Source organism: Chelon labrosus (genome assembly GCF_963514085.1).
Source record: "Chelon labrosus genome assembly, chromosome: 15".
Classification (NCBI taxonomy): Eukaryota; Metazoa; Chordata; class Actinopteri; order Mugiliformes; family Mugilidae; genus Chelon; species Chelon labrosus.
In genome coordinates this window covers 13308863-13321221 of record NC_140348.1, presented here as the reverse complement: position 1 = coordinate 13321221, position 12359 = coordinate 13308863, and the positions used below count along the sequence as shown (strand labels likewise).

General features: G+C 40.7%; 1 protein-coding gene across 1 annotated transcript in view; it reads left to right on the top strand.

Annotated features, from left to right (window-relative positions):
• The window catches only part of LOC311499936 (protocadherin-15-like), a gene marked incomplete at its 5' end in the record, with an annotated part of 128798 nt that overhangs the window by 61478 nt on the left and 54961 nt on the right, over positions 1-12359 (top strand). Inside the window, 4 exon segments of the mRNA XM_084561076.1 lie at positions 2016-2321; positions 4881-5111; positions 7556-7672; positions 11597-11737. Coding sequence (XP_084417202.1) covers positions 2016-2321; positions 4881-5111; positions 7556-7672; positions 11597-11737 — 795 coding nt within the window.

Sequence of the window (12359 nt, the reverse complement as noted above, 5' to 3'; positions counted from 1 at the left end):
CAGAAAAGAATCGCCTGGATCATCACTGCGTAGAACTATGTTTCCCTCTGTAGTTCTTCAGATTTCTCCTTTTTGTTTTTATTCTAATAATTTTATTTTGCCATAAAAGGGTGTTTAAGCATTCAGTGATTTGCTTTGATGAAATGCAACAATTGCATGAAAAAAAAAAAAAAAAGAAGCATCTGGTCTTTAAGACTCATAAAAAATTATTCATGAGTTTGTGGCAGACTCTAATCTCGGTTTGAAGAATAGGGAATGAAACGTGTGAGAGCTGTTTAGGCTCGGCTGTGGTACTGTAGCTTTGTTGGCTTTGTGCTTGAAACTTCTGTAAATATGCAAGGCGTTAGGATATAGCCGAGCTCTAATGGATCATGTAATGGATCAAACTCACAACAGATGGTGTTTACCTTAAAAAAACCTGTGCATTTCAGTTCTAAAATATTTTATTCATGTGCCGTTTCATAGTGAATATTTATCCTACTTCTGTAATGAAAAGAGGCACAGTGGTTAGTGCTTGTTACTCACAGCAAGAAGGTCCTCGGCTCGAATCCCCGGGGTGGAGAGGGTTTGATTCTCAGGGCCTTTCTGTGTGGAGTTTGCATGTTCTCCCTGTGTTTGTGTGGGTTTCTTCCTTGCACACCGGGTGCCCTCCCACCACCATGGGTGCTAGGCGCCGTGTCAGGTTGGCCCTACCTTTACCTTTTATTGATGTTTTATTAAACATAATAATTGTCTCAGACAAGAGCAGATATACTGGTGTGTTTTTATTAAAATCTATAACTTGCTTTTGGGAGCTTTGATTGGCTGCTTTAAAACAATAAAAGCCGCACCTGTCAGGTATGAAGTCACCCAAAGTGAAGTCAAACAAAAGATTTGATTTAATCCTTGTGATGTCTTTGCGTTTATCTGTGCACCTATTTGTCCTCCCGGGCTGTTTTGGCTGCTTATAAAGCATGATGTATAGTTTTCTCTGTTTCCAACACATTATCAAACATTTTACATTTATTTTTGTAATTTCTGGTATGATACACCTAATTTACAAAAAAGTACAAATTGTTTTTGAGTAAAAAAAAAAAAAAAAAAAAAGCAGTTTTTGTAATAATCCTGAATTATTTTCACTATGGTTAGGACCAGAGACATATGTGTTGATCCATTATCACATGTGTTCATTGTGCAAAGCGCAATAGTGTGACCCATTGCACGACTAAAATTTAACCGGGTCAATTTGACCTGGTTAAATATACAAATATATGCCTAGTCAATTAATTTGACTTGTAAAGAGCATAGTAGGGGATCATCCATGTCATTTTCAGGTAATTATATTGAAGAAAATCAAAGTTATCAAGGTCAAGGTGTCTTTAATTGTCTTCCTTGGGAGAAATTTGTCTTGGGCAGAGGGGTCTGCTGCACAGACAACACATTCAACACATTCCACTCATGCATCCAGAATTAGTAAAAAGAAACGCACAATTATATGATAAATAAAAATACATCATCAATAGGTTCAGGTAAAAAGTGACACTGGGATGAACAAGTGTTTGTATCTGTTGTTTTTACATAGAGGAAGTCTGTATCTTCTTCCTGAGCTGAGTAAAATATATTCAGAGTGCAGTACATGAGACGTATCAGATAGAATAATGACTGCAAGTCTGAGAGTTGTTTGTTCAAACAGGTCTTGGGGAGTCAGGTGCTGCCATACCAATGATTTTTCCTGCCGTTTCTATCAGATTTAGTATTTGAGTTTTTGATTTAACAGTCAAGTTGCCGAGCCAGGTGGTAATGTCGTACCGTAACACAGACTCAATAGTTGCTCTGTAGAAAATCAACATAATATTCGATTTTCTGCAGAGCAACTATTATGACAGTTTACATTTTGAAATCGGGTCAAATTGACCCAAAGACAACAGGGTTAAGCAGTTGTTTGCGCCCAGATATTAATATTTCATGTATTACACTGACTACACAAAGGTAATCATCAATCGCTGAGCCCCCCTGATCATTTTCTCTCTCCGCAGGCCACAGATCCAGATGCAGGAGCCAATGGCCAAGTGCGCTACCGGATTGTGAACCATCCTGACTTGTTTTTAATCAGCGCTAATGGAAGCATCTACACAAGAGTCCCACTTGACCGGGAGTTAAGGAGCCTGTACGTCTTGGTGGTAGAAGCTTCGGATGGGGCAGTGGACCCTCGACGGACCACTTTGACCCTCTCAATCCAGGTTGCCGATATCGATGACAACAGCCCCGTCTTCTCAGAGCAAACCTATGTGGTGAACGTACCTGAGAACAGCCCTGTGGGAACTGTGATCCTGCAGCTGAGCGTAAGAGCCTCATATGCAAGCGTTCCTTGCCAAAGCCGTTGTCTCTTTCTCCATGTGTGTCCCAGTCTCCTGTAGAGCATGCTTGTATTAACTGCCTATCCTTTACCTTCAATTGCTGGCTATTTAGAGTTTAAAATGTCATTTGCTTCCAGATGGAAACATTCACACAGACAAAAACATACAGTCTTATATACACAGCAGAGAAAAACATGCCATCACAGCTGTCTGGGTATTTTCAGACAGAAAAAGACTGTCTCAGTCATAAGTTATAACCAGGCTTTGGTAGAGAGGTATTTTTTCCCATCCTCGGCAACAAACATTAATGTAATGCCCCATTCATTTTTGAAAAACTCACTGGAATCTGTTTTTAGATATTGCTTCAACACAGTCAGAAGTCAGTGCATGTGTTTACACTGAAGTGAGGTATAGGGAAACCCTGTGCACGCAGAGCAAACTTGAGCAGAAGGGCGAGTAATTGCTGCCATATTGTGAGTGACATTTCCCGGTGAGGGATAAAGCAGGAGGGGATGGTGAGGAGAAGGGGAGGTGGGGGTTGAAGGTTGGGGTGGGTGAGTGACAGTTGCACTGTGACACTATTAATGTCCCAGACGATGACGCTTCACCTCTAAATGGGCGGGGGTGGCAGGCAAGATACCTAAAAACCCAGAGTGAGATAAACCAACGTCTGCCTCACACAGTCAAGAAAGCGGCTGATACAGGCAGAATAAAATGCACGACCTATACTTTGCCAGCATGTGTTTTAGAGGATGAACTCTGTTGACTTAGACAATCCTCTGAGTTTTCCTCAACTTTTGTAAAGAGGGTTTTAGCTTTCGAGTTTTCTCTGAAATACACTGCGTGGCCAAACAAAAGGTCACACACTCTAATATTTTGTTGGACCGCCTTTAGCTTTGATTACAGCACGCACATCTCAAAGATTCTGTTTCTTTGGACACATAATGTTTCTGAACCTAGACCTGACCAACTGCAGCAACCCCAGATCATAACACTGCCCCCACAGGCTTGTACAGTAGGCACTAGGCATGATGGGTGCATCACTTCATCTGTCTCTCTTCTTACCCTGATGAACCCATCACTCTGGAACAGGGTAAATATGGACTCATCAGACCACATGACCTTCTTCCATTGCTCCAGAGTCCAGTCTTTATGCTCCCTAGCAAATTGAAGCCTTTTTTTCTGGTTAGCCTCACTGATTAGTGGTTTTCTTAAGGCTACACAGCTGTTCAGTCCCAATCTCTTGAGTTCCCTTCGCATTGTACGTGTGGAAATGCTCTTACTTTGACTATTAAACATAGCCCTGAGTTCTACTGTTGTTTTTCTTTGATTTCAGGATTCAGGATTTTTTTTTATGACCACATTTCTTCCTTGTAGACGAAGGTCCCCCACTATCCTTCCAGTTTTTAATAATGCGTTGGACAGTTCTTAGCCCAATTTTAGTAGTTTCTGCAATCTCCTTAGATGTTTTCTCTGCTTGATGTGTGCCAATAACTTGACCCTTCTCAAACAGACTAATGATTGCGGGGATCCCTCTTTGCACCGAGGTGTTTGTGATTTATTTATTTTTTAAATATTAGATGGATAGCAGTCAGCCATGGCGGAGACATTCATTGTCCTGTACAATACCTGCAAAACTCATGAGCTTTAGCCAAACATTGTGTTTTGTTCTATCTAGCAAATGTTGGGACTTTACTGACTATAGAAATAGATTCTTAAGCATAGTTTATAGTTGTGCATCACTTTGGTTGTGGCTATGGTGTTCCCTATGCAGCATAACATGGCATGTACCTCTTTGGAAATGTAGCTACCCATCAGCGTGACACAGACCGCAACTACTGTCTCAGTGGCTGTTCAAGCACAGCCCGTTCACCCTTGTTCAGCCTCCAACACACGATCTACTCATATGTCTTCTCATATGTTCTCTGCTGCAATGATTTCATTGAAAGCAACTGTTGTTCAACATTAACTTCAATTCCAACATGAGCCGCTCATTCCCACTAGCCATTGTGTGAAGTACAGCTGACTGGTCACCACTTAGCATACTAGTGAGGTGTCAGCAGTGTAGGCTCCACGTAGACCGGTTGCGGGGAGTATAAACCAAGCTTCAGTCTTGCTTTGTCAATCAGTTAGTCTTTGTGTTTGCATCTGTGTGAGGGGTTTATCTTCACAACATGCAGTCTGCGTCTAGATACCGAATCTCGTAATTTGCTATTGCAGTAGCCTTAGTAAATAATGTCCAGTTTGAGACTTGTGACTTAATGCTGTGCTTTCGGTAGTGGTTTAATTAAATCAGAGCCTGATTAATGATTGATGCAAGTACCCCCCACTGCACAAAAATGCAAAATTAGAATAGAAACATTAATATTCACTATCTACAGCCCATACCCATCATCTTGTCTATATAACATATAAGGTCTCACTTTTGAAAATGTAATACATGACTTTGATTCTCTGTCTTTTCATAATTCTATGTTTTTTCTTCATATTCACCGTGTCTTCCCTTAATACTCACCCCTCTTCTTTTCTTCCTCCTTCTTCCAGGCCGTGGACGCAGACCTGTTCTCCAATGTCACATATCAGATCAAGACTGAATCGGCCAGGCAGCTGTTTTCTCTGAACCCTGTCACCGGGGAGTTAGCAGTGCTGCAAGCCCTGGACTTCGAGAACCTGGCAGCTATGGGCATGGGGGCCTCTTACACTTTCCAGGTGGAAGCTGTCGACCAAGGAGGGGTCACGCCCCCAGGGCAAGTTACCGTCACGGTCCGCATCACGGTAAGAGTCTGCAGGGAACCAGTCTACCCTAAGCTCTGAGTGGTCTCTTTTTCTTTTATCTATCCTCATTGTCCCACTGGAGGTGCAGCACTGACAGTGAATACATGATGAGTCATTAGCATAGTTTTACAGTAGTAATGGTGTGTGCATGAGCCACAATTCAAAAGGGATTTGGAGGCACAGTACAATATTGCACCTGTATTGCTGTTGTGATATGAAATTCAATTTTATGACTTTTATTCAAAAGCTCATTGCTTATCCTTTGTTCGGCACATTTTGGCCTCCCAACCTGCTTGTCCTCACAGCATCCCCATGAAGAGACAGCCGATGGGAAGGTGTTTCTGTCTTGCACACAGCTCTGTTCCAGACCTGAATGACTCGTTAGCTTTGTGACAGCAGCGATGTCAGTTTTGTTTTAGGAGCTTGTGTTATCTTCTCAGCCTTTCAAGAGATTAACAACTGAATCCTAACGACAGGATTATGCCTTGTGATACCTTTCATTTGCGTATGCATGAGCGTTTGTGCTTGTTAATTGTTGAGTGTTTTCACCCTGATTAATTCTTCAAAAGGTGCGCGCGTTTATCTCTGCGTATGGCGTCAACCCCCAGCGACTGTCTCGAAGTTTGCAGAATTAGCCTCGCAGTTTGGCGCAGAATTAGCCTCGCAGTTTGGCACAGAATAGAATGATGTGCTGAAGCTTATTCAAACAGGCTCCTCCACATGGTCTCCCAACCTTGAGCGTGAGTTTGTCTTTTGATAAGGACAAGCTTTTTGACATTCTTTGTTCCGTTACCCAGGAACGGCATTTGATAGGAAAAGGTATTGCATAGCCACAGATATAAAAACAGTGTCTGCCCTTTTAAATCTTTCAAATGAGTGAGCCTAATGGATGCACACAGGCTTCTAGGGGGGTTGGTCGTGCAGTTGATTCTGGTGATTCTTCTTCCTTGCCCCTATAACACCTCCAGAGGGTTATTTGAAGTTGCTTGTGTTTGAGTTTCCCTGGCATCGTATTTTTTTTTTTGTTGCTGTTTCTTTTATTGTATACCTCACTGTGATGGATTGAGTGTCCTGCTTGTCTTGTCTCGGTTCCAGCTAAGTCCAAACTTTTTCCTCTGTTCTTCACTTGAGAAATTGAAAGACTACATGTGTTTGTGTGTGTGTGCACGCAAGTACCGTATGTACATGCGTATTTTAAGCAAACATCAGTGTGACCATGCATTCATCTTGTCCACAGCTTTTTTTTTTGTTAACACTTGCAACACAAGGATCAGGCTTTGTTGTTCAAAGCAAGAGCTGGATCATAGATTTTCTGCTAGGAAACACTAAACCTGTGTATAGATCAAAGGGAGGCTGCCCTCCACCACAGAGTTTATAGAACACACGTTGTTGCCCGTGGCTCAACCAGCACAGTGGAAAGTAAAGAGAAAAGTTAAGAGAAGGGAAGATCAGGCTCCGGCACTTGAGAGTTAATCTATTCTTGAGAGATATGCGAGTGGCTTACTGTGGTTTCATTCTCACACGGCAAAGCGAGGGTAGCGCAGTTAACAAGATTTCATTTCTCTGCAGAGACACAATATGGTAGACTTCTGCTTGGCTCCGTGCATTATTTACTGGGTAAAGGCGATTAAAAGCCGTGGCGGTGTGGTGAGGTCCACACATGTGTTCTGGGGAGCATTAAATCACAAAACTGTGTAATGAGATGAGAAATATTGTCAACCCTACCTTCATATCTCACTAGTTGTGGTTGCAATGGACAGCTTTAGGATTTCAAATTTTTGAAGCTTATGTTTTTATGTGACCTGTCTGCTTTCTGGTTTTGGTTTTCAATGATTTTTGGGACATGGCTTTCGTTTGTTTTCATGTCTGTACACTTCTACGCTTAGAAATAGTCCAAACTCATGCTTTTCACCGTGACCTCATCTCCGTTACCTCAACAGGTCTCGAGAGGAGAAAATATTGTTAAACTAAACCCTTGAGCTTGGTTTTACTTGGTGTTGACAATAAGCTCATCTACCATCATCATTAAAGATGAACCAAGCACAATGTTAAGTGTATTGTTTGTGAAAATGGAGTTTCACAATCCCCATAGGATGAGAATTCTCTCACAATTGAATTAAACCTTGAAATGATCAACACTCTGACAGCAAGCTTGAAGACAAGGCAACACTGTAGTAATTTTATATTTCTTCAACTATAGATGTATTATGTAATGGTGTGATTAGAGGTATTACTCCATCAGCATGCACCTGTCATTAGCAAAAAAAAAAAATGTAGTAGAATATGTCAGTAATTTAATTGGATCATTTTAATACCATTTCTCTTCCTTACTACATATTAATCCATTTGAGAGTTACTGGAAATATTGCAGGGTTTAGTGACAAACACAGGCCACAGTTACAAATCTCACCTTACATTAACTCTTGATCTGTTTCTCATTTTAGGACATGAATGACTTCTCCCCCATCTTTAGCCAAGACCTGTATAAGGGCTTGGTGGCGCCCAATGCAGAGAAAGGAACGGTCATCGCTGCCGTTTTTGCTACTGACCAGGACCCACCGGTGAGTGTCAACATATGAGTGTGTCACTTTTCCAATTTATTTTTAAGGGGTGCGTTGTTGTGGGCGTTGATGAGAGAGCTTCCCTTGATGAGTTTTACCCATGAATTTAAGGATGTTTTTAAGAAGAGCTGCAGTGCTGTGTGGATGGTAATCCCACTCCTTTAGTTGTAACTGTAAGGAGATCCTGTTTAGCATCTTGTGTGAGTCATTTGCCAGTTACCTCAGACGGCATCATGTTTCCTCTCAGTCCTTTACTTCAATTTATTTGAGCGGGCCACCTTGGGACTTTAGTGTTAGTGTTGTTTTTTTTTTATTTGGTTTCATATGAAAGCCAAGGAATAGAAAAACATAATGCAGAAGAGAAATCAGGACAAATTGTTGAGGCTTTTCTGAGAATGTTTGTCTCCTTGACATAATTTACCTCAAATGAACTTTTTTTAGTAGCAGTGCCAAGCGCCTTAATATTTAATTGCACTTGGTGAGTCAGCAGTCTAACATTGTTCCTTTTCGCTCTATTTTTTCTTTTTATAGCAATCTCCCCAAACCAGTTTTTAGTCTTATGTGAAACATATTGAGCCTTATGTCTTTAGTAATTTTTTAGTAACCAAATAAGAAAGCAAACTTTTGAATTGGAATTTCCTAGCCCTGCCCTAATGGATTTTTTCTGGTGGTATGTCTTGAAGACTGGATAAGATTATAGTCTCTGTGCAACACATAAACACTGATGGATATGGACGCCTGTCAGTACTGTCTGTAGATGTTGGTATAACATGACAGTGACACTTTCTTTCTCTGAAGGAGACGCTCCCTCGTCCTGCTTTTGCTGTTCTCCACCCCACTGCTCCAATCCTTATTCTTGATATGAAGTCACGCCTCTTACTGTACAGAAACTATCCAGTAGTGGCAACAAATAAGAAATCGTTTCCATGAGCAGCCATGGGCTTGACGCGGGAAAATGGTTTGACAGACAGATGGATTAGATTTTCTAACGGTGGCTGACTAACCCAGTCTCTTATTGACTGTGGATATAGGAGCTCAAAGCATTTTATTGACAGGGTGACTGTCGTAGACATCTCTGTTTGCTGGAACAGAGCATAGTCTGCCGCTTTCTAACAAACAAATGTGCATACACACATCCCATCTCTGTTGCAGATCATATAAACCTGCACACACAAAGGAAGAGAGAAACAGATTTGGAGTGTTGATGTGACATACTGTAGGTGAGCGATGCATTATTTGTCTGTGAGGGATAATGGTTTAGAGCATCGCTGCTCGTATACTTCTTTTTTGTAGATTTTGTGAAGAAGGCTTGATATCCATCCACTTAGAGAAGTAATACTAATGGTTTTTAAAAAGTAACTGTATTTTTGGCATGCCACTCAACCCCGTAACATCGGTGTTAATATCATAAGCGAGGAGATCACCATGGAGACAAATATTCCAGTATGAACCTTTATTCTTGTGCACTGATTTGTGGACTATTTGTGACAGAATCTTTTTTTTTTTTTCTTCTGCATCTCAGTTCGTCACAGCAACGGCAGTTTCTGGTTATTGTGATTCACATTTTCTCTGCAATCTTTGAGTCACTTGCAACTCAAATCAATCATTAATCATTTCACAAAACTATGATGTTGCAATGGTGTCTTGACTTTGCTTCTCCCTCAGTTCAAGTTCTTCTTTTGTGTTGTTGTGTGTTTCAGAGGTGTCATTTATTTCTCCCCAGTGCTTCTGAGATTGTTCTTCATTTTATAAACTTGCCATTTTATGTTAAAACATATTGGTCTCTTTATATACAAAAACAAATGCAAACAAAACAAGAAATCCATTTTGAAACTAATCTTGTTTTTTTTAGAGACTGTTTTTTATGGCTTTTATTTGAGGACTTTATTTCTACATTTTTGGGGCTCGTCTGCAATGTTAATGACACAGTGAGTTCACTCCAGCAGCGGTCATAAAATATTCATAGCCTGTGAGGAGAATTCAATACAAGAAAAAGCGGCGTACAGCTGAAAAAGTCTGTGGATAGACATGAGGTAAAATGCTGCTGTAACTACACTACGCTATGTACTTCTCGTTTTAATGCATCGTTCTTGAGGTGCAGTGCAGAAACACCGGTTGCTTTGAAATTGTGCAATCTGCTCAAGAAATTACCAGATACAGTGTAGAAAAGTGCTGTCTGTTATTCTTCAGTGAATTATTGTTTTTCTTGTTGTATCAACGTGATTGTCTGATATAAAATATTCCCTCAAACCTGCATGTTATCTATAGATTAACTAAACTGGCTGCCGTGCACGCATTGATTGGCTCAAATGGATTCTAAACAATGATTTAAAAAGATATTAACTGCAGCACATGGAATCATTTTAACTGAATTACTTCATACTGACAGTATAACAAACACCAATCAGCGTGCACCTGTCCATATTACGGATATGTTCACACCGAAAACACCAAAGTTGACAAAACAAGATAACGTGGCAATTATTTCCAATGTTGATTGTTGAGCTGTGATATGCAAACTGCAATTTGCAAAGTCTGACTTTTTGGTCACGCATTTTAATAAAACACGGCCAAACTGACAACTTCTTTCGACTTCTGGTTTAGAGCCAGCTAATCCATTGGTCTCCATTAGGTTGCCCAAGTTGCGTAAGCAGATAGTCCGTCCCTCCTGCAGCTGAAAACAATGGCTAAATCTTTTAAGCCTGTAAAGTAAACCCTGTGCTTGTCTGACGAATAAGAATGTTTAGTAATATACACCAATGAGGCATAACATTATGACCACCTTCCTAATATTGTGTAGGTCTCCCTTGTGCCTCCAAAACAGTTCTGACTCATCAGAGAATAGACTTGGGTCTTCTGAGTGTCCTGTGTCTGGCAGCAGAATATTGTTAGTGGGGGATTGGGTCCTATGGGTTGAGGAGAGGGGCCTCTGTGGATCAGGCTTGTTCCAGCACATCCCACTGATACTTGATCAGTTTGGGATCTAGTGAATTTGGAGGCCAGGTGGGGGTGCCTGGTCTGGTCTAGGTGTGTGGTACATGTCTAAGTATCATCCACACAAATGTCAGGTCCAAAAGTTTCCCAGCGTAACATTGAATTGTCACAAGATGGTCAATGTTATTTACTTATGTCAGTGATTTAAATGTTGTGGGTGATCAGTGTAAATTCTTTACAGTATAAAGAATGGCACAAACTAGAAGCTGACTATACTGATGTTAAGCCTCAAGCAAAGCACTTGTTAACACATCTGCTGCCATCTCTGCATTAGATGCTTCTGTGGAAGGTGATCTAAATGTTACATCTTTTCCATTACATGCTAGAAAACAATTTGAGGAGCTTTTAGAGAGTAGTATTTATTTCAGAAAATCCCCTTAGTGAATTCAGTTTTGTAAACTCTTTGAGACACATTCGTGTGAGTAAGTCTCCCAAGGGCTCCTCTGCTACTACAGGCTTTACCTCTTTCTCTAGCCCCAGGTTTTACGCCGTCCCCGGGGAGCATAATTGGTTCAGGCAAGAGTGTAAAGCTTCAGGAATCTTATTAAAAATCACAGTGAACTTGGGAGTCCAAAGGGATGAAACAGGAATAAGATAAGCTATAGAGATGATTAGTAATCAGGAACCGTGATTAATCTTAATCAAAGGGTCATATTAAAGTCCAGACTGTCACTAATGAATGCAAGCATGTTACTCTGGGGACTAAAAAGAGGACTTTAATGGAGAAGTTTTTATTTCAGATGAAAGGAGTAGTTTTGAATCGATGAATAAAAGCGAGTTTCCTTTCAGGCTGTCTGATGAGGAACAGACTAATGACGGGAATGACTCGCTAAGAGCGGATGGATAAGAATATGACAAGGCATTTGACATGAGCAATTTTTCAGGTTACATCTACTGGTGGTTCATCTTTCTCTTTCTTCTCCCTCCCAGGGCACTCCCGCCAGTTTCGTCCGCTACAGAGTGGACCATGACAGGTCACCGTACAGCGGCAGCATCTTTGATGTGGAAGAGCAAACTGGAAGAGTTATCACTAAGGTCAACCTCAATGAACAGCCCAGTGTCACATTCAAGGTAAGTGTCAGTAATTACAAGGATGGCACAAAAGGCTGCTTCTGCGTGTAATGTGTTGTGGTCCATATATTTAGATAATGTAGATGAAGTACGACGTAACACCTTATTGTATATGAGACGGAAAAGGATGTTCTGTTTAAAGGAGCTTTCAGTGAATCCAATTTAATCTGTCCTTAATAAATGCATGCATATACATGAAATCTGTGGTACAGTTGGTATAGGTTCAGGTCTATTTTTTGTTACTTTGGATTTTGACCAAAACACATTCAAATCATAGTTATATATAATAAATATGGATTTAAAGTAAAGACTCTGAGCTTTAGTTTTGGTTTATTTACATCCAAGTTGAAGGAGGGATAAAGAAACCTCAGCTCTTTAATATGTAGCTCACTGTGAAACGTCTCAAGACCTTCTGGATTGCTACTGATGCCATATAAATAAAATAGAATTGAATGTACATAACTAGGACCAAAGCTTGGACAAGTGACTCACAAGCTGTCTCATACACAGATGTGGGATATTCCCTCATTATTTTTTCATCACTCGAGCAGGTAAAAGGTTTGCAGTTGATTCCAAGCGTGGCACTTGCATTTGTAAAGTGCTGCAGTTAAAAGAAGCTCTG